Source organism: Girardinichthys multiradiatus, chromosome 18, assembly GCF_021462225.1.
Source record: "Girardinichthys multiradiatus isolate DD_20200921_A chromosome 18, DD_fGirMul_XY1, whole genome shotgun sequence".
In the NCBI taxonomy this organism is placed as follows: Eukaryota; Metazoa; Chordata; class Actinopteri; order Cyprinodontiformes; family Goodeidae; genus Girardinichthys; species Girardinichthys multiradiatus.
In genome coordinates this window covers 47,424,295-47,447,020 of record NC_061810.1, presented here as the reverse complement: position 1 = coordinate 47,447,020, position 22,726 = coordinate 47,424,295, and the positions used below count along the sequence as shown (strand labels likewise).

The 22,726-nt window shown below is 43.4% G+C and overlaps 2 protein-coding genes across 5 annotated transcripts in view; both read left to right on the top strand.

The window, feature by feature from the left end:
- The window catches only part of LOC124884671 (mitogen-activated protein kinase kinase kinase kinase 5), a 70,033-nt gene extending 68,761 nt beyond the window's left edge, over positions 1-1,272 (top strand). For all 4 annotated transcript variants that reach the window (XM_047392723.1, XM_047392724.1, XM_047392722.1 and 1 more), the window contains one exon: positions 666-1,272. In XM_047392723.1, the coding sequence (XP_047248679.1) occupies positions 666-762 (97 nt within the window). In that variant the 3' untranslated portion in view covers positions 763-1,272. The remainder of the gene's footprint in view (positions 1-665) is intronic.
- A 1,800-nt stretch (positions 1,273-3,072) lies between these two features.
- On the top strand, positions 3,073-15,711 carry zmp:0000000529 (WD repeat-containing protein 20). The gene is made up of 5 exons (XM_047391799.1): positions 3,073-3,686; positions 3,799-4,229; positions 7,763-7,945; positions 10,201-11,607; positions 13,182-15,711. Exons 2-5 carry the CDS (start codon positions 3,840-3,842, stop codon positions 13,227-13,229), a joined length of 2,028 nt encoding a protein of 675 aa, XP_047247755.1. The 5' UTR covers positions 3,073-3,686; positions 3,799-3,839; the 3' UTR covers positions 13,230-15,711.
- The last annotated feature ends 7,015 nt before the right edge of the window (positions 15,712-22,726 follow it).

Here is a 22,726-nt window from a genome sequence, read left to right as displayed (position 1 = left end):
AACTGTCAGCATCCATTCTGTTCCTTGCTTACTTCAACATTTCATCTCTTTGACAAATCTTATAACATCATTTCTGCAACATTACTTCAGTTACGGATCAACATCATCACTTTTTACCTTTATCCTTTCTACTCATGCATCAGTTAACATTGTTCTGTTACATTTAAAGTTGATTAACAAAGTTTAGAACTTATTATGAAATTCAAAATGTATTGCATTTCTATTTATCAATAATCAGTATAAAATCATAATTAAGTCACAAAGTCGATACATATTTAGCTTGATAATCAAATAAATCATCCTGTATTCCATTCTTCATTTGTTATTCATGTACTATAATCATTGATATCATTTGACACTTTAAAGAATTATGCCTCATTTAATAATATTTAATTTCTTTAATAACAGTCATGGTTATACACTTCTGCAACAGGCCTCTGAAGTCTTTACACCTTCAGATTATTTAATTGTGAGATTTTAATCATTTCAGCATGGATGCATAAAAGGCTCTCATCTTTTTTTGACGATTGTCAAACCATAAAATATCAAATATTTATTTGTTTAAATACGTAAAGAAAGAACAACACAGGCGGACGTATGGTGCCCTCATTTTAAATTTAAGATTGCTATTCTGAACAGTGGACCCTCTGATCTTCTCACTGCAGGATGGTGGTGTTGGAAACGCGTCAGGTTGAGGACCAGCTGGGCCTGTCCAACCTGTATCTCCTGGAAATCGCTGAGAACTACGTCCTGCTGCCCTGATCCCCCTGAGTGCTGACTCAGGAACCTCCCTGATTCTCAGGAATCAGCTGGGAATGAACAGACAAAACACCAGGCATGATCATTTGTGAACATTTGTTTACGGTCAGTGGGCATCGCTGCGAATCTGTCACAGCATCTTATCTTCAGGCGGAGGAGGAAGTGATGAAATAAGGAGATTGTTTGTAGCTCTTATCCCTCCATTGGAGGGAGCCTGCTCTTTATTTATGCTCTTTTAAACTCTGTTGGTGACATCAGGAAGAATCTGGAGATACCAGGGAGCTGAGAAAACCCTGAAAGATTAGTGAAGGAAGGTCCCACTCTAAAAATGAAGGAGTGTCTCCTTCATTCCTGCACAGTATTATTGATCACAGCCTGCAGGGACTGACAGATATGGCTTCCATAAGTTCCCCCAACGAGCTGTTCTGCTGTGTTGTGTGGCCTGAGCTTGTGTGTCAGTGTTGCATCATGTGTGTTACTGCCATTACACTCTAATAAAGATAAATAACACAACGTGAGGTTGGCTGTGTCTTCATTTTGAAGGTAGAATGAGAGGGCAGGGTGTATCTGCAAGGTAAAATAACTGAACTCTTCTTTAATCAGAGCAGGAATTAATGGTGTGGTGACAAATATGAGTCATTGTTCTCCATGTATCAATACTTATGGCTCCCTGTGGGGGGAACTAAACGCATGCTGACGGGGAAAATAAACGAGGTCAAGATTGAATAGCTGAATGTAACAAGAACAAGCCACTGTGGCTCTATGATTATTTACATTCATATGTCATGTATAAATGAACTATTTTTTTGCAATATCCATCAGGGATTTTAAACTCCTGAATGTATGGAAAATATGGAATTTCATTTTAGCATTTAGAGTCTGAGTAAAATGGAATAACTTAAAATAAAAATGAGAGATTCTCAGACTAAATGTTATTATGGTGCAGAAACAAGTGCTTTAATTCACATATTTAATGTACATATTTGTTATTCACTATGGTCATAAGATGAAATATACAACAATAATTCATTTGTTTTGAACTGCCAGCATCATTTACATAATTTCTAGGGTAAAATAATTGTGTTAACCTGGTATTTCAAGGGCCAAAGCTTTATATCTCAAGATAATTAAACAGTTGTTTCAAAAAAAAAGATGTAGGCCTCGTTATCTCAAGGTAGTGGGATAATTAATTTATTATAATGACAAAAACAATGTTCCAATCCCCATCTGAAGGTGAGCCAAAACTAAATTTGCAGCTGAAAATCTTTTTTTTTAATACAATGAAACTGTTGGTATGAGACAATAGGCTCGAAATTTCATCTTGAGATAATGAGGAACTGAACTAGTCCAGACTCTGAATGTTCCGCAAGGATAAAATATGTGTGCCTTCACATTTTTAGTCAAATATTCCAGGGTAAAAACTAAGAAGAATATCACTGTTTTCAAAAAACTGTAAAAGGTATTGAAATGCCAAATGAATCAGCTAAAGTCAAACTTTCCTCATTTTACCCCAACCAAACAACTCTGTTCTGCTTTTTCTCAAATTCCTTAAACACAGTAAGATGTTTTTCTACCAAATCCCATACCACACTATTCCCATTAGCTGTATCTGTTTAACTTCTACGGGAAATGTCCTGGTTCTGCTGGAGGTTAGAAGGGAGTCCTTTCCACTGTCGCCATGTGCTTTTGCTCAGGATGAGGGCTTGATGGCCGTTGGGCTTCCTTCCAGTTGGCCCTAAGATCAACTGGAACGAGTTGTGAATTGGATTGACTAGATTATATTTTTACTGTTAAGGACTCTTAACTCTTCTAAAGTCCCTACACTGGCTCCCTGTAGCTCAGAGAATAGACTTTAAAATACTTCTGTTAGTCTATAAATCACTGAATGGCTTAGCACCAAAATACATTACAGACTTGTTGTTAGTGGATCAACCAGCCAGACCTCTCAGGTCTTCTGGCTCAAATCTACTCTGCAGAACCAGAACCAGAACCAAACATGGAGAAGCAGCTTTTAGTTCTTATGCTTCACTAATCTGGAATAAACTCCCAGAAAACTGTAAAAGCGCCGAAACCCTAAGTTGCTTTAAATCAAGATTAATAACTTATTTGTTTAGAGTGGCCTTTGACTGGGCCATCTAGGCATGATTAGTTGCGTTTTCAGTCCAATTCTCCTTTCATTTTCTTGTCCATCATTCTATTCTCTTTATTTTATTTTACTTTTTTTAATTACCTCTGTTTGATTTTATCATTTGATTAGTTTTTCTGTGTCTGTATCTGTGTTTATTTGCTTTGTGATTGTATTGTAAAGTTATAGCATACTCATTAAAAGTTGAGTGGAAGGAAAACGTGTGGTAGGAAAGGTGCACCAGCAACAGGGATAATTGCAGCCTTGAGAGGTTTGTCAAGCAAAATGAAAATGAACAGACAACATTCAGTGTCTTTGAAAAGAGACATTGCCACAGCCATGTACATAAAAATGTCCTGGAATTGTCTTCTGGGTTTTGTTTTTGTTTTGCCGCACCAAGATTAGTGACCCCCATCTGGCCACAAAGCTTTCTGGATTCGCCCGTGCTTTCTAAATAGAGTGAATTTAATTTATTATTTACAATCCATTTGGGAGGAGTAGGAATCAGTACTTCTACCATTGTTTTTTTGTGTGTTTTAATTGGACTGTTTAGCAGCAGTTTTCAGGTGGTCGCGTTTGGGTGATCCAGCCCGGATATACCCGCCCTCTCTCGGACCACCGACGCAGTGCCAGGTTCGACCAGCAGCAGCAGCTCACCGTCTCACGCACTCTACGCACACTAGATGATCGGAGGTAAAGACCGGCCGAGGATGATGCTTGGACCGGCTCAGAGAAGCTGCCTCTGCGGGGTTAGGCAGCAGGCGGCAGCGGTGCGGCTGTAAGATGCACCGGATAGGACCAGGTGTGCTGGAGCGGGCCTGGCTGAGCTCGGCTGCTGCTGCTCTTCTCCATCAGTCCTGATTCGGTTCTAGTTCTTTTCCTTTCTTTTTTATCGCAGTGTTTTTTATTTCCAGGTCAGAATCTGTGTTTCCTGTGAGGCTCGTTTGCACTGAAAATGGCCGGAGATGGCGGCGCTCTGAAGGATATCAATGAGATTAAATCCCAGTTCCGGACCAGAGAGGGTTTCTACAAGCTGCTCACCCTCTCCGACTCGCAACAGCGGGGCGGCCTGCCGCGGGGCCCGACCGCCGGAGCCACGCTGGGGCCCGGGCCAGGACCCGGACCGATCCCCGGTGCAGGGGTCGGGCTGCTGCAGGGGCCCGGGGCCGCCGCTTCCTCTTCCTCCTCCAATACAGCGGCCAACTCCTCCCCGGCGGGCTTCCTGCCGCCGGTCCGGGTCTCCATGGTGAAGCTGCAGCCCGAAGACCCAAGCGAGGAGTCGGAGCGGGTGTGCTTCAACATCGGCAGGGAGCTGTATTTCTACACCTACACCAACATCAAGAAGGTGAGCCTCCTCTGCCTCATGCTTAGCCCAGCTTGCTAACCCTATGGTCGGCTGCTGGGAGCCTGATTTGATCATGTTTTATCACGGGGCCTCCTGGATGTGGGGTGCTAAAATGGATGCAGTGTGTCAGAGGACTCTGCAGGAGGGCCACAGTGATGCTGGAGGAGCAGGAAGCAACCAGAGAGGCTCTAACAGCTCTCCTTTTACTGCCTTCTCACCAAAGAGCATCTGCTGCTGGCTGCAGCTGAATGTTTACCAGTCCTCACTTCATACAGTTAGAAGGCTGCTGATGGACCCTGAAATATTCATCAGCTGAAGGTTTACACACCAGTTACTGCTGATTTTACAGAAAGTCCATGTAAGCATCTAAATATTGACATTTTTGATCTGCTGAGCCACGTAAACAGTGAAATATTCTTGTGATCAAAGCAGAATAATCTGGATCTGGTTCTTCATGAAGAACATTTTTCATTCTCACCTGATTTCTTTGAATCAGCATTGATGTTACTGCAATTATTACTGTCAGTAGAAGCTGTTGTCCTTTTCACAAGTCCTTCTTGAGACTCTAATCCTACATAGCAGTGAAAAGTATTTATACCCTTAAAGATTTCTTCTATTTTTGCTTTTTTGTCACACTTAAATATTTCAAATCATCAAACAAATCTTCCTGGGTAAATACAAAAGTAGTTTTCAAATTAGACTTTCATTTATTAAGTAGGGAAAAGTCAAACTAACCTGCTCTTGTATGAAAATATAGTTTCCTCCTGAGAGTCCAATCAAGCGTTTGGGACAATTGGCAACGAGTCGTTTCCAAACTGCGGAGCAATTCTGTTTGAATTCAGCCACATTGGAGGATTTTTTTAAGTATGAACGACTTGTTTAAGGTCAAGCAGCAGCATCTCTGTCAGATTTAAGTCCGGACTTTGACTAGACACTTCCATGTGTATTTTGGATCATTGTCCTGCTGCATAAGCCCTGTGTGTTTCAGCTTTAGGTCATGAACTGTTGGTTGGATATTTGTCTTTAGGATTTTCTACTAGAGAGCAGCATTAATGGTTCCATCACTTACAGCGGGTCACCTAAATAATCACACTACCACCACCATGCTTCACTGTGGGTATGATGTTCTTTTTCTGAAATGCTGCAAGTTATAAAACCAGATGTAACGAGGCGTAAACCTTCTTAAAAGGCCCACATTTGTCTCGTCAGTCCACAGAATATTCTCCCACAAGTCTTTGGGATCATTACGATGCTTTTTGGTAAATGTTTTCTTTTGGGTCAGCAGTAGTTCTGGCCGTGGAACTCTCCTATGCAGGCCATTTTTGCCCAGTGTCTCTTTCTTATTGTTAAATCATGACCTCTGACCTTAATTGAGGCAGATAGACCTTCAGAGCTTTAGATGTTGTTCTGGGGTCTTTTGTGACCTCCTGGATGAGTCATGAATGTGCTCATGAAATTATTTTGGTCTCCTGGCCTCTCCTGGGAAGGCACTCCACTCTTACAGGCTCCAACTGTGGTTCTGTGGAGTCCCAGAACCAAAGAAATTGCTTTGTTTTCCGTTCTAGACTGATAGATGGCAGTGACTTTGTTCTTAAACTTCTTAAGATCAGAGCATGATGTTTCTTTTTGAAATCTTCCATTAATAGATCAAATCATCATTTAAAACCTGCCTTTCATATTTACTCGTCTTACTTATCTTTGTCTAAAATTGTTATTTTTTGATGATCTGAAACATTTATGTGTGATAAAAAGCAAAAACAAAATAAATGTGTAAAAAGTGTGAGTCCGTTTCGTACTGTTTAATTAGGTCACACCTGATTCTACACAGAACAGAGATTCTTTGAGATACAGTCCATCCAGATGTGCCAGATGTGTTGATCCACTCGTGGTCTACAGTTTTTATCTGCCTTATTGTTCCTCTCTAACTTCCTTTAGCAGTGAGCTGTGCTGCAGAGTTAAAACTAGATTGATGTGAACAGGAACAAGTAGAGAGATATTTTAACGGTTTCTTTGTAATATCTTTGAAACATTGCTCAGTGTGATGTTGTTTATTGCTACAGCTTGTTTAAAGTTTCTGGGTTTTTTAAAGTTGCCATGTCTCTTAGCTACACCTGCCACCCTGGCAGTCCTGCCTTCACACCAGCTGCTTCGTTTTTAGGGCAGGAAGTTGGAAAATCAAAGGTGTGATCGGGTGAAAGACAAAGAAAACTGTCGAACTGATCGCTAAATCTTACAGTTAATATAAAAATGTTTTAAAGTTTAAAGTAATCTTTTACTTTTACAATGTTTCTTCTGACTGGAAGTAACATTAACATTTTGGAGGTAATGTCCAGAGTCCTGATTTGAATCTGATAGAGGATCTATGGAGGGAGCTAAAGATTAGGGTGATGGTAGAGAGGCCTTCAGACCTCAAAGCTCATCATTAAAGATAAATCAAAGGAAGAGATGGCCGCTGTGATGCCATTAAAGATTTTTCTATTGATTATTGAGAATCCCTCTTCACTGTTTCATCCAGTTTGCCAAATACTGGCAGCAGGCAATGAAGCTGTTCTGGTGGTGGGTTCCAAGAACATCCTACCACTGGCAGTCAAGCTTGAAGGTGTTGTTGTGGTCGGTACCTTCTTAGTTCCTTGTTATATTAAACTGACTTAACTGGTCTTCCAGCAGTTTGCAGTTCAGGGTGGTCTGGAGCCTTGGTGGACGTTTGGTGCTTACTGAACATCTGCAGGTTGATGGGGGGTGCTGGTGTCTATCTCCAGCACTTATTAAGACACCGGATAGTCCCTGGGCAGATCAGCAGTCCATCACACGGCCACAGAGACACACAGCACAAACAACCGTGCACACACACTCTCACCTAGGGGTAATTTAAAGAGACCAGTTCAGCTAACAGTCATGCTTTTGGACTCTGGGAGGAAGCCAGAGTACCTGGAGCCACACATGCATGAGGAGAACATGCAAAAAGACCCAAGGCAGCAATTCGAACCCAGGACTTTCTTGCTGCAAGGCAACAGTGCTAACCATTGAGCCATAATGCAGCCATGTCCCTGAACATCCCAACCGATTTCTTTTCATCTGAGGGGGTGGAATGGTTGAAACTTGGACACGGTTGGTGGTACTAGCAGAACAAAGGTCCCAAAACACACCAACGCTGGTTATGGAACAACTAAAGCTGGGTAGCATTAAGCTACTGAAATAGCTTTGCTAAAGTCCCGACCTAAACCCTGTTAAAAATTGATTTATTTTGTTTAAAAGCCAGGTTAGTGGCAGGAAACAGGCAAATTAAAGGAACTTCTGACAAGAAGAGTGGTCAAATAATCCAGCCAGGATTATACCAGCACCTTGTGAATGGCTTCTGAAACCTGTTGTTAAAGTACAACTTGCCAAGGAACTGAAAGTGAAGCCTTAACCCTAAAGCCGCTAATAACCCCTCTGTTTGTTAGATATTGACCTGATTAAGGAACATGCGACCCCCTGAGTGTCGCTGAGAAGTTGCTTTCTGCTCACAGATGTCTCCGCTCTGCTCCCTGCAGGCCGTGGACCTTAGTAAACCCATAGACAAGAGAATCTACAAGGGGACTCAGCCAACGTGTCACGACTTCAATCAGTACTCTGCCACAGCCGAGAGCGTGGCGCTCATCGTGGGTTTCTCTGCCGGGCAGGTCCAGTATCTCGACCCCATCAAGAAGGAAACCAGCAAGCTCTTCAATGAGGAGGTAGGAATTCTGTCGCATTTATTCAGTTTAAGAGGCCACTCTTCTAGACCTTTTTTCCATGCTGTTTATGAACTGTTTTTCAGTGCAATAAAGGATGCACAGCTGCTAACAAATCTGCCTTGTAAAGTAAAACAAAACTGTACAAATATTCCTCTGAAAAGTGGAAAACAGCTTTAAAAACTCTGGATGCACTTTCCTTTTGCACAAACTCCATAAGTCCACCTACATTCAGAAGAAAATAAAAAACGTTTATTTTCATGTCTATGAGATCAGAACCTGGCCTTTACCAGGTTCTACAATTATTTAAATCTAAATTTATATGTGTAGAAAATCACACAACAGATTTAACTCTGTTCTTAAACAGATCAAGCCAAGTAGGAAACGCTTTGAATAAAAATCTTGGTAGACCCGATGATTCAATGTCGGTTTCTCACATTGTTCTGACAGAGGTTTAGGTCAAGCTTCAGCTGGTCTCACATTTGACTCTAGAAAAGTTTGGTACACAGAGGAGTTCATGGTTGACAAGCCCAGATCATCATCCCTCCACCACCGTACAGACAGTATGAGGTGTTTGTGCTGATCTGCTTTGTTTGGTTTTCTCCCAGCATGGTGCAGAGCATTATGACTAAACGTGTCTCCTGTGACCTGTCCAAGGGATGTTGGTTTATTCAGATCTCACTTTGCCAACCTAAGCCATGCAGCCAAATGAGGTTTGCTCCTTCAACCTTTCTAAAACGTGCTTTGGGGGTTTTAACATCTCACCTGTTCAGGTAATCGAATGCATGTTATTATTTGCACCTGGTTGCTTCTTTTTCTTTGGAAAATCGTTTGGAAGCAGCAGGGGTGTACTTAGTGTTCTACACATAACCTCTCCATTTGGGCTTCATCTTGGTGTAATAAATAATAATGGAATTACTACTTGTTCAAAGTAGTACCGCACTGTGGCGGTTCGCAGCCGAGTGTGAAGCGGCAGGGATGAAAATCAGCTCCTCCAAGTCCGAGGCCATGGTTCTCGACTGGAAAAGGGTGGCTTGTCCTCTTCAGGTTGGAGGGGAGTTCCTGCCTCAAGTGGAGGAGTTTAAGAATCTCGGGGTCTTGTTCAAGAGTGAGGGAAGAATGGAGCAGGAGATTGACAGACGGATCGGTGCGGCTGCCGCAGTAATGGGGGCACTGTGCCGGTCTGTTGTGGTGAAGAGAGAGCTGAGCCGAAAAGCTAAGCTCTCGATTTACCGGTCGGTCTACGTTCCTACCCTCACCTATGGTCATGAACTTTGGGTCATGACCGAAAGAACGAGATCCCGGATACAAGCGGCTGAAATGAGCTTCCTCCGTAGGGTGGCTGGACACTCCCTTAGAGATAGGGTGAGTAGCTCGGCCATCCAGAAGGGGCTCGGAGTAGAGCCGCTGCTCCTCCACATCGAGAGGAGCCAGTTGAGGTGGCTCGGGCATCTATAACAGATGCCTCCTGGACGCCTTCCTCTGGAGGTGTTCCAGGCACGTCCCACCGGAAGGATGCCCAGGGGACGGCCCAGGACACGCTGGAGGGACCATGTCTCTCGGCTGGCCTGGGAACGCCTTGGGCTCCCCCCCGGAGGAGCTGGAGGAGGTGTCTGGGGAGAGGGATGTCTGGGTGTCTCTGTTGAGTCTGCTACACTGCGACCTGGTCCCGGATAAAGCGGAAGACGACGAGTACGAGTACTTGTTCAAAGTTTGTTATTCTACGAGGAGAAAGATAATTCACAAGTGGAAAACATTTGAGGCAGCTGCCGAACTTCTCAGACGTGGAGGTTGCAGCAGATTCAGACCCAGGCCTCAGATAGCATGATAAAGTTCATGACAGGACAATTAGAAAAACACTGAACAAGTGTGGCTTGATTGGAAGGGTTGAAGTAAAAAGCCTCGTCCTCTCTGAGAACAACATGGCTACATTAATTAGTTTGTAAAGTTAGATCTGAATGACCCACAGGGAGTCTGGATCAATGTCCTTCAGACAGATGAGACCAAAGATGGGATGTTTGGACAAAATACACAGCACTATATTTGGAGAACACCAAACACCTTACATTAGCTGTCAAGCACAGTGGCGGAGGGGTGATGACTTAGGATTCTTTTCCAGACATACAGCCTGGACACTCTGCAGCTTTTCCATTTTGCCTTAATTTCTGTGTAACTACGACTGTGAATTTTTATATTATTTATAATACTATAATAAACACCATTCCCTCTTTTCTGTGCAACCCTTTCCTGTGTTCCAGAGGTTGATAGACAAATCCAAGGTGACGTGCCTGAAATGGCTTCCTAAGTCAGAGAACCTGTTCCTGGCCTCCCATGCCAGTGGCCACCTCTACCTTTACAACGTGGACCACCCCTGTGGAACAACAGCCCCGCAGTACTCCCTGCTGCGGCAGGGCGAGGGCTTTGCCGTCTACGCCTGCAAGAGCAAAACGGCACGCAACCCCCTGCTGCGGTGGGCCGTGGGCGAGGGAGGCCTCAACGAGTTTGCGTTTTCCCCAGACGGCGTGCACGTGGCGTGCGTGGGTCAGGATGGCTGCCTGCGCGTCTTTCACTTTGACTCGATGGAGCTGCAGGGGGTGATGAAGAGCTACTTTGGTGGGCTTCTCTGTGTGTCCTGGAGCCCTGACGGGAAATACCTGGCTACCGGCGGTGAAGACGATCTGGTCACCGTCTGGTCGTTTGCTGAGAGTCGAGTGGTGGCGAGGGGCCACGGCCACAAGTCTTGGGTTAACGTTGTGGCATTTGATCCCTTCACGACTTCGCTGGAAGACGACGAGCCAATGGAGCTCAGCGGCAGTGAGGAAGACCTCCATCAGGGGGCGCAAAATAACTCCATGCACTTTGGTCGGGTTCGAACAAGCAGCACATTGTCGCGGCTCTCTCGGCACAGTTCTAAAGGTGGCGGTTCGCCTTCTGTGACCTACCGGTTCGGCTCAGTGGGGCAGGACACCCAGTTCTGTCTGTGGGACCTGACAGATGATGTGCTCTACCCCCGCCTGCCTCTGTCCCGGGCCTTTACTAACACTTTCGGGCCTTCTCTGCCCAATTCTGGCAGCGGGGGGGTCAACAGCAGCTCAGGTGGTGGAGGGAGCGGTGGGGTGGAGGGCCACCATCACCCACCGAGCACCAACACCGGCACCTCCAACCCACCGACACTTCCATTACCGCTGCCTCGCTCCCTGTCCCGCTCCAACTCCCTGCCCCACCCTGCAGTGGCGAATGCCTCCAAGGCTCAAGGCGCCTCTGAGGGCAGCGGGGGAGGCGGAGGAGGGGGAGGGAACAGCAGCAGTGGGAACAGCACCCCGTTTAGCATCGGCCGCTTTGCCACGCTGTCCCTGCAGGAGCGCAAGTCGGACAAATCTGGAAGCGGAGGGGTTGAGAAGGAGCACAAGCGTTACCACAGCCTGGGCAACATCAGCAAAAGCAATGACAAGATCAACGTGGCACCCAGGAGCAACCGGCTGGACGGCGCCAAAGTCCTCGGAACCACGCTGTGCCCCCGTATGCACGAGGTGCCGCTGCTGGAGCCGCTGGTCTGCAAGAAGATTGCACACGAGAGGCTGACCGTCCTGGTGTTCATGGACGACTGCATCATCACGGCCTGCCAGGAGGGACTGATCTGTACCTGGGCGCGGCCGGGGAAGGCGGTACGTCTTTGAGAAAGACTTTATTCTGCTGAGTATTACATCTAAAACTGGAACCAAATATATTTTCAGGTTTCTCAGAGGTCTTAAACTTCAATCCCTGGGTGCTGGTGTCCTACAACTTTAAGATATGCTCCGGGTCCAACACACCGAGTTCTACAGAGTCCCGGTAGCCTTATTTTCAATTTCGGGATGCTGAAGCAGAAACATCTAAAGGTTGCAAGAAAATGTTCCCCTGAGGACTGGAGTTTAAGATCCCTGCTATAGATGATGTAGTAAAATAGTTGGTTATCAGCCATGTCATCCTGGGATTCTTCTAATGAATGGAAACATCTTGTCTGAAGAAGCAAGCACCCAAGCAATCTCTCTGGGGTTCTTTCAGCCGGGCCTCGTCTTCTAATTATTTTACCTGTCTCACCCTGAGCCTGTGGCATCTAAACAAGAGGAACAGATGTCCAAGTTAGTCTTCACAGGCATCTGTAGGACAGAAGGAACTAGCTGCAGGTGCTCTATTCAGGTCCCACCAATTCAGCGTCTCTTCTGGTTGTTTGTGGGGAAATATTCAACCCTTAACCCCAAATGACCCTAGCCCTTTCTCTAATGACGCAAAACCAGCCAAAGCCTCTCCATCTGGTTCATGCGCAACATTCTTACTGCTTGGCACATCTGCAAACCTTCACAAATGTGCGTCGGGTGATAAACAGCGTAATATTTTTTATAATACTCAGAAATATTTTTCACATATTAAAGCTGTTTTAAAGAAGCTGTTCCCAGTTTAAAAGACAGGTGTCAAACTGGGGTACTTCAACTTTTGGACATGTCACTGGCTTAACACCTGAATATAATAATTAAGTCATTAGCAGGACTCTGGAGAACTTGACTGCATACTGAGGAGGTAACTGATTCAGGTGTGCTGGACCAGGAACACATCTAAAAGTTGAAGGACGCCGACCCACTAGGACTGGAGTTGCCCCCTCTGACAGAATAATTCAGCCCAGGTTTTTTAAATATATTTTTACAAATAAAAGGAAGTAGCTTTTAGATCTCAAACTGTGTTTTAGCTAATGTCACTTCCTTGTAGAACAGAACAGGGGTATCCAGTCCAGTCCTGGAGAACTACTGTTAGATGCACCCCTTCTCCAACAGACCTGAACCAAATGGCTGAATTCCCGCATCAGCATTCGGTCAGTCTGCTCTGTAGAAGCCTGGAAACGAGACAATCATCTGATTCAGGTGTGCTGGAGAAAGGATGCAGCCATGTTTTCCTACAGAACTTTCACTATGGACACCACAGGGGAGCGCTAAATCCCTATTGATTGAACGTCTAAAGAGATTTTTTTTTTTAGGTGAAAGTGCCGCCCCATGATGGCAAGGCGCTCAGGGCAGAGAGCTCTATTATCAGGGTCAATAACCGCCACTGGTGACCTGCATCAAAGTTTAACAAAGAAAATGGATGAGTGTGAAATTGTCTCCCCTGTGGAATAAAATAGTTCAGTCCTTTATTTAGCTCAGAGACGATCTGGCAGCAGATATTCTGACTCAGATGGTCTAATTCCTGTTTTCTCTGCCTTGTTCAGAACCTGACGGCACAGAACGGGAACTCTCCAAGTGGGACGGTGGTATAGCTGGAGGAGAAGCTTTGCACTCATCCCTCCCTCTTCCATCTCTTCAGTTCACCGTTGTCTTATCTGTTCGACACCACCTTCCACCTCTTAAACCTTCTTTCGGGGCCAACGACCAGGACCAAAGCCCCCTCTACCACTCCAGTATTAACCCCTCGGTGTGTCTCTGTGCTCGCTGAACCTCGGAGGTGGAAAACTGCTCATGAAGCCTGAAACCCTGATGCAGATTCCTGGACTTGGGAAACAATTTCCACATTTGTTCCTGTTTTGTTTAAGATGCATTTGTTGTTTGAGAGACAGGGTTTTGCAGAGTAGTTTAGAGCTGCTAGTATCTTACATGCAGCAGACGGGAGTCAGAGACATCTCAAGATAAAGAATCAGGGGAAACTCCCAGATGAGCAAGAACCCATTACCAAATGCCTAAATTTACATTTTTATTGGTTTAAATGTTCTTAAAACATCAACTGAATTAGTTTTAATTATACGTGCAGATGTTAACACATTTCAAAAGTACTTTAGTACTTTCATCTCCATTGAGTGTACAAATTACCCCTGGAGGACATCTCTGGTATTACTGTTAGCTCAACTTCTAAATGAGATTTCCCCCGATTCTTCAGAGAGCGCAGGTTAAATACTGACTGCTCATACAGACACCTTTAAAAGAAAGTACACCCTCTTTTAAATATTACCTCAGTAGTAGCAGTCGTCATGATTTGTTATACAAAGATGATTCCCAAATACACAGTTTGTGTAAAGAAAAGCTAAGTACACCTTTTCTGTTTTCATTGGGTTAAAAGGGGAAAGCCTGGTGCTGCTGTTCAAATGCACTTGATCAACTGGTCGTCTTCGGTGTGAGCAGCTTTATGAAGGCAGGAGTTCTGGCAGCTGATATAGACCACAAGGCCAAGGTGGAAAGACATCAGCAGTGACCACAGAGAAGCAACTGTTGCTGCACGTCAATCTGGGAAGGTTCATGAGGTCATTTTCAAAGCATTTCAAATCCATCATGAAAGCAAGAGAAAGATTATTCATAAGTCCTCCCAGAAGTAGACGTCCCTGCAAATTCAAATCATGCAACGCACAGAATAACTGCAAACCCAGTAGCTCCATTTCAGCCACTGCAGGCTTCAGCTGGCATGTTAAATGTTAAACTTCATGACAGGGTGTCTTGGTGGAAAGGTTGAAGTAAAAAGTCTATTTTGTCTCTGACGAGAATGTGGCAGCAGGACTTACGTTTGCTAAGCTGCATCTGAGTGAACCAGAAGACTTCTGGAAGGATGTCCTTTGGACAGAGGAGACCCGAGTAGAGACATTTGGACATAATGCACAGCAGTATGTCAGGAGAAAAGCAATCACAGCATATCACCCCAAACACCTCATGCCGATTGTCATGCATGGTGGAGGAGGGGTGATGATCAGGGCTCATTTTACAGCCGCAGGAAATGATCTGTCTAGAAACTTCAAAAACCAGAAGCAACGTTAAGAAGGTTGTACCGAAGTTTCTCCACGGAGATGAGACTGATAAAGTCAGAAGTGTTATGGGGTGTACTTAGTTTCTGATGCAAATCTTTTCTATTTTGGCTTCATCTCTGTTTAATAAATAAGGTCCCATCAAGGATAAGAGGGTAAAGACGATAGATGGGTGGAACCTGAAGTGTTCGTCCAGCACCTGAGCTACGATTTAAATGTTTTTGGAGGCCGGTGAAGACCAGATCAGTATAATATGTCCTGATACATCAAATCTGAGATGTGAAGGAGCGTGTACTTTCTTTTTTATCATGTCTGTAACTGCTCTGCAAAACACTTCTGTAAGAAAATGTGCAAATGTAACCGGCAGATGTGTTTTCTGGAATAATTCTTTCATTCTGTTTTAACTCCATCAGATTAAATCAGATTTGATTCAGCATCTCTAGTTTTAGTTTAGAAACATTGAATTTAAAATACTGCAATGCTGGTGTTCAGGACCTGTTTTCCACCTTTTTCCCTCCCAGAGCTTCAGCTCCAACCCTCCTCATCCTCTCTGTCAGTAACCCTGAAGGAGCGAGCCTCAGCTTCATCTCATGCAACAGACTGTGAACGCCACGTCATTTTATTTAAGTTATTTATCACCGGACTGCATAGTAATTTATACTGTAAATATTAAATGCTCTATAAATACAAAAAGGAGATGATGACTCGGCAGCAACGAAGGAGTAGAGATGAAGAGTATAAATATATGAATAAGCTTCTATTGTACATAGCGAGAGCAGTTATGTAGGGAGCCAGAAAATGTCACTGTTTTTTATTTGGTGTTTTGTCCCTGAGAGCAGTTGGAACGGTTCGGATGTATCCTGCTTCCCACTGAACAGCACACCCACACACAAACACGATCCAACACACAGAACCACGAGCCCGTCACGGTGTAGCATCTTGGACTTACTGTGTCACTTGAGCTGCCTCTTGCAAGAATTTGCACATCCAATAAATTCACAGTGCACACCTCTGAGCGGCTGCAGGCGGGATGTTGTTTTTATTGTGCTGCTGGAGCGGCTTCCCTTCGCTCTCCATACCGATCCCACATCCAGAAAGGCTCTAGGTTCGGAGACGTTCCAGGCTCTGTCCAAGCTCTGCAGAATTCAGTTCTGATCCCATCTTTCTGTTCTGATCATTCACTTAAGGCTTAAAAAGAAACCTGGAAATCATTTGAAAATGAGAAACTTTAGTTGGAATTTGAGATGCAAGCCTTAAAGAAAGCCGGCCAGAGTCATAAGCAAACTGTGCCACTGCTTAGGGCCTCAAGGCCACCAGGGGGCCCCCAAGAGCACTTGAATTGTGTTATCGTATTTGCAGGTTTCCAGGGCACTTTGGAAAAATCTGGAATTTGATTTCAATATTTTCCAGGTTTGGATAGAATGATAGAAAGGGAGCAAGAATTTGCAGACATATTTGTATTTCCAGACTTTATTCTTTGTACCACAGTTTAAATGTGTCCTTCCTTTTCTGTTTTTGTCCTTCCTCAATCCATCCTCTTTTCTGTCCTTCCTTCATTCCTTTTCTAAATTGCTTTCTTCCTTTTGTCCTCCCTCTTTTCTTCCCTGAACTATTTCTTACCTCTGCCTTTTCTTTGCTTCCTTTCCTCCTTATTACCTTTCTTCTTTTCTTCCTTTCTTTGCTTCTTTGTGTTCTTCCTCATTCATCTGTGCACATCATTCTTTCCTTCCTTGAGTCTTTGCGTCTTTCCTTGTTTCCTACCTCTCTTAACTCCCTTCTTCTTCATCCTTTAATCCTTAATTCATTTTTTGTTTCTTTCTTTTTGTTCTTTCTTCTTCCTTGTGTACTTCTCTCCTTTCTTTTCCTTATGTCCAACTTCCCTATTTTTGTCCGTTCTCATATATATCTTACTGTCCTTCATCCTTCTATGTGTCCTTCCTTCATTCCTTGTGCCCTTGATTCCTCCTTTTTGTCCTACCTCCCGTCCCTCCTTTTGTCTTTCCTTCCTTCCATCCATCTTTTCCTTGGTACCAGATTGTGTTTCCCTATGATCCGGCTCTGAAGAAAGCAGACATGCAACAGATAACATCACAATGCAGGAAATGCGTAACTGTGTAAAAGGTCATGAAAGGACCCCAGATATTATCCAACTGATCACTTTAAATATATGAATTTATTTAAATTTAAAAAACAGACAAATGTATTAGTTGTGATCAAACATTCAAAGAAAACAAATCTTTAGTTTAATATTTAACTATTATTATTATATGAATAAATGTGCCAGATTTCCGATTTCTGCTGCTTGTATCTAAATTACTTTTAGAAAACAATTGAACTTTTTGCAAAGAAACCCGAACAACTAATGGCCAACATACATTTTTTGTTTGCACATATAAGAATAAACGTGACTCCTCCAACCTGGAGGGTTAAATACACCTCAGTAATGAAGTTGTCCCCCCTCTAAAAATGGTTTATGTGAAGTGTTATTTATTCATTATTGATTGCAAAGTGAAAGTTACAACATGTAACCTGTCTCATGTTAGGAACGAGTAAACAATCAAGCAGGGACATGTTCAGAGAGATGTTAGTGGTGGAGGCTGATGGGGGGGATAAACTTAACTGTGAGTGGGGTCCAAAACCATATACTGCCCTGGGATAAAGCCGACCTTGGGCCGGCTATGTCTATTTGTCTCCTTTTCTCCGACGTTATATTACTCTAAAATACATCTACTTTACTGGAGTTTATTGCCCTAGTGAGAAGCTAATGATCAATTGTTGCAGCTAAATTGTTGTGGAGGCTGCTTTAAAGTAAAATCAGATCAGATTATCTCCATCCAGCTGTGTGGTGCTTCTGTTCTGCTGAAGCATGTTTATAATGAGATCAGATGTCCAGCAGATACTGATGCTCATTGTCAGTAATTTGTAGCTCATATAATTCAGGCAAGCTTCTTTCATTCATCTAAATCTCTCTAGTTTCAATCCAGGAGCATTTTGTTGAAAACAACAGACCGGCTTCCAGGACAGTAGGATGCCAGGTTGGGAACTCGGAGCGCCAGGAAAACCACCGGATTCCTGGCCTAATTTCTGAGCGGCTGCAGAGGCATCAAAGGACCCCAGTGTTCCTCATCTTTGTTGTCAAAGCAACGGCATGTCCTCTGAGCTCAGCTTAAAACTGGATCGGGGTTCTGGAGTGAGTTTCAGATCAATGCCTTTTCACCACATTGAAGGCAAACACAACCCGTTGGGGTTTCTGCAAACTGTGCAGTTTTTCTTTTAAAAACGCTGATCACAAATGCACTGTCAGAATAAACTGGATTATCTCGTCTCTCTGTCCTGTTTCAATACTTGATCTCTTCCATGATTCTGAACTAGTTGTTTGATCAAAGCAACTGTTAAAATGAATATGTACAACTGTTAGTCAAGTTAAAAATGAATCCATAATTTAGATTAAAACTACAAAGACGTTTATCACCTTAAGATATGCCAGGCTTTGTGTTGTAGCCAAAGATTTTGGCTGACACATAAGTCATGTTTCTGAGGTTCTTAAGAAGTGTTAAAAATGTTATCAGTGTGAAATGCTTTTATTGAAACCTCAATAGAATATCATGTCTAGACATGTTTAAAAAAGTTTTTCAAGATGCTTAAAATATGCCAAGCAGCTACAGCAGAAATACCAAGAGCCCCACAACAGAACCCTGTGGTACACCATAATGAAGTAGACATGGAAGACAATCTGGGATTTGAAACGGCTACAGAAAACATACGGTCTGATAAATATAGTTTAATGGCTCAGCCTGTCCAACATGATCTAGTGGTCGACTGAATCAAATTTAGCAGCACAATTTCATTTCCTACATCACTTTGCACCAGAACATCACTTAAGTCTCCAAGTAGAGCTGTTTTGGTTGAATGAGCTATATGAAACCCTGATCAGAATACATTCATCAGTTAACTGCTTAGCCACCCATCTTCTCTAGGATATTTGTCCAAATGGCAAGACAAGGTTTTCATTCAGCCAACTATCTTGGTTAGCTCCTGCGGAGAAGCAGGACAGAAGTGACTTCTTTGCTGCCCTTTGCAGATGGACTCACACACGGCTGCTGCAGAAGCTTAGCAAGCTCTGCACTGGTGGCACCTTCCTCACGAGGAGATGAACACCCTAAAGCCTTCTCTTCAGCTGGACCTCTTACCCTAAAGTTCTTGATGGTCCAGAAAGCTATGATATTCTCAGCAGCAGTTTCCTGCTTGTTCTTCTGAGTTAACCATTGCAACACAAGACAATGATTTCAGGTGTATCTGTCTGCAGACACCAATAATGAGACTAGTGGAGGTATTTCAGGTAGACTGCTTCACCTTTATTGATAACAGTACAGGAATGATGTTGGTTCATCATTTCGGGCAACAATAAAATGGAAATTTCGGAAATCGAAAGTTTTAACCAGTGAACTAATATGAACCCGATTTACTGCACAATAATCAAAAAAAAAGTGACACGTCAACAAAAAAAAGTTTGAAGTCGCTGACAAAACATTTGGCTATGACCCTAGTTGGCCAGCAGAGGGCGGAATTGTTTGGTGTGAGGAAGAGCAGCCTGCGGCCCTCTGACGACATGACCCTTTCTAAAACTGTTTCAGATCAAATACAACATAATGAACATTAAAATAATTAACATGAGAAATGGTGACGCACTGGTCAATAAAAACATTTAATCAAAGACATATTTTAAGAGAAATCATCGGTGTTCTCAGATAGACGGCAGATTATACGGCACTCTATATACTAAGTACACCTTAGCATGTACTATATATATACTATTTATATCTATATACTTCAGAAAAATCAGGAACATGTGTTGCCGATTGAAAGAATTTTGCAAGGAAGATGAATAAAAAAATCATAATTTGTTTTATTCTTTGTTCATCAGTGCAGCCAGATACATTGGTTTCCAGGTATAAATTTGTGTTTTATTGTCATATTTGCCTAAAAAACGAACAAACAGGAGTGGCTCTGCGTGGTCATTTCGCCTCGCCGAGTTGTTCTGGTACGAAATGGTGCCGTTTACGTCTATTCGTACACAGCCGGGGGACGTTTCGTACATTCTTCAACAATTTAAAACTTAAAATTTCGTCCATCTAATGATAAAAATGCGGTTATGCGGCTCCAATAAATTATATTTATTAGTAAGAAGCCGTTCAGAGTTCTTTTGATCCTGGGTCCTAATCTATCCTTTCATCAGACTCACCTAGTCCATAAAGGGATCGAAACAAATCAATGAAAAATACAGTGCAACGGAAAGTTGTCAGATAATATTGCAAAATTTCATTACGCTGTACATGAGATTTTAGCTTTTTATATTGTATTTCTTTCCATAATTTCTGTAACACCGGGACACAACGAAAACTAAACCGATTCCTCATGGTTTAGTCCGCAATAGTTCGTTTACAGCTACGACATGGCATTGGGAAGGTACGAAATAGCCATACCTTCCCCAGCCAAGACCCCTCTCCGGAAAAACGATATAAACAGGACGTGAAAGTGACGTAGGGCGGGTGCGTAGGCGTCACGGCATCGTCAAAAGAGTCAGGTTACTGACTGGGAGCCGGAGAAAACAGAGACAAATACAAAATAAAAGCCTTCTTCACTACTGTGACCTAGTTTCATGGTGCGTTCCAGTCACACTGGGAAGTAGGAGTTTCCAACTCCAAGGTCAGGAAAAAAATATGTTGAAGGTCCTCAAAACACAGAAACCCAACTCAGAAACTTCTATAATCCCGACATTAAATCCCCATAAGGGCTGTCTCATGGGTTTGATAGCTGCAGCAATGGAGCGTTTCTTGGTAGTTTGGGTTATTTTTCATCTCATTGAGCTTCACTTTTACAACACCAGTCAGTGAATATGTTGGTAGGGTGTCTGAATTAACAAAACGGAAAGAAATACCACGTATTGCTAACAACGGTTTGCCTGGACGCTGCACACAACATGGAAGATGAGTGTACCCTCATTCTAAAGTCCGAATTCCGAGGTAACACGAACGCACCATATATTCGATTCAATTCAAAAATACTTTATTAATCCCAAAGGTAAATTAAATGTTGTTGTAGCTCATATTATTAAGGTTTCCTCAAAGAGCTGTTGTAGATGCTGATGGCTGTGGGCAGGAAGGATCTCCTGTAGTGCTCCGTCTTACAGCAGATCTGAAGAAGCCTCTGATTGAAGACACTCTGTTGTTGTAGGACAGTCTCATGAAGAGGATGCTCAGGGTTCTCCATAATGTTCTTCATTTTATGAAGAATCCTTCTTTCCACAATGATCTCCAGAGGTTCCAGAGGAGTCCCCAGAACAGAACCAACCTTTTTTATCAGATTGTTGAGCTTTTTTAAGTCCCTGGTTCTGATGCTGCTTCCCCAGCAGATGATGGAGAAGAGATCTCACTCTCCACAACAGACTTATAGAAGATATGCAGCATCTTGCTGCAAACACCAAAGGACCTAAGCTTCCTCAAGAAGTACAGTCTGCTCTGTCCCTTCTTGTAGATGGCTTCACAGTTGCATCTCCACTCTAGTCTGTTGTCCAGGTGAACACCGAGGTATTTATACTCCTCCACCACCTCCACCTCTTCTCCCATGATAGAAATAGTTTTTGACTTATTCCTGTTTCTCTTAAAATCTACAATCATCTCCTTTGTTTTAGTCACGTTCAAAATGAGATGATTGTTTCCACACCATGCCACAAAGCGGTCCACCACCTTCCAGTACTCATCTTCTTGTCCATCTCTGATCCACCCCACGACTGCAGAATCATCCGAGTATTTCTGCAGATGACAGGAGTCTGTCTTGTACTGGAAGTCTGAGGTGTACAGATTGAAAAGGAATGGTGAGAGTACCGTCCACTGTGGTGCTCCTGTGCTGCTGACTACCTGGTTAGACTCACAACCCTTCAGTCTCACAAACTGTGGTCTGTTTGTCAGGTAGTCTTTGATCCAGGAGATTGTTGAGGCCTCCATCTGAGTCTTCTGGAGTTTCTGACAAAGCAAATCAGGTTGGATTGTATTAAATGTTCTGGAGTAATCAAAGAACAGGATCCTCACAGTGCTGCTGGCTTTGTCCAGATGACAGTGGGTTTGTTGAAGCAGGTGTATGATGGCATCTTCAACTCCAACTCCACAGCGATAAGCAAACTGAAGGGGGTCCTGATGGTTTACTGTTTGCTTACTCAGGTGGGCCAACAGGAGTCTCTAGGACCTTCATGATGTGAGATGTCAGGGCAACAGGTCTATAGTTATTCAGGACTGATGGGTGAGTTGAAGGCAAACATGTAGAAGCAGAAGGGTCTAGGGCTGAGGTGGAAGATAAAACATTTGAGTTACTGGACAGCTGTGGGTCCTGTGGGTCAAAGGAAGATGGAATGTCTGTTTGGCTGTGAGCAGGAGAGGAGGATGTGAAGCTTGTTTCTGAACTGAACCTATTGAAGAATATGTTCAGTTCATTGGCTCTGTCCAGACCTCCATTTGTCTGATCATCCTTCTGCTTGAAGCCTGTGATCTTCTTCATCCCTGTCCACACATCTCTGATATTGTTTTGCTGGAGATTGCTCTCCAGCTTCTTCTTGTACACCTCCTTGCTGTCTCTTATCTTGACTTTAAGTTGCTTCTGTAAACTCCTCAATAATTCTCTGTCTCCCTCTCTGAAGGCTCTTTTTTTCTTGTTAAGCAGGTCCTTCTGTCATGGAGGGTCATTTTTGGACTTTATGGTTTCTTTTGCTAGTCCTTAGATCTTAGGTTGTTGTGCTACCTCCAGTTCTCGGTTTCCTTTAGTTCATGTTTATTCTTGATTCTGTTTTATCTTGGTCTGTAGTTTTCGTTTTGGTCTGTTTCACTGTTTTGTTAATCAGTCCCTTTCCTCATGTCTTAGTCTTATTAGGTTCACCTGCTCCCTCTGTCTCCCTGCGTCCTTGTCACACCTGTTCCCTGTTTCTTTGATTACCTGCCTTTTGTTCCCCTCTCTGTGCTCTGTGTATATTAGTTGTTCTG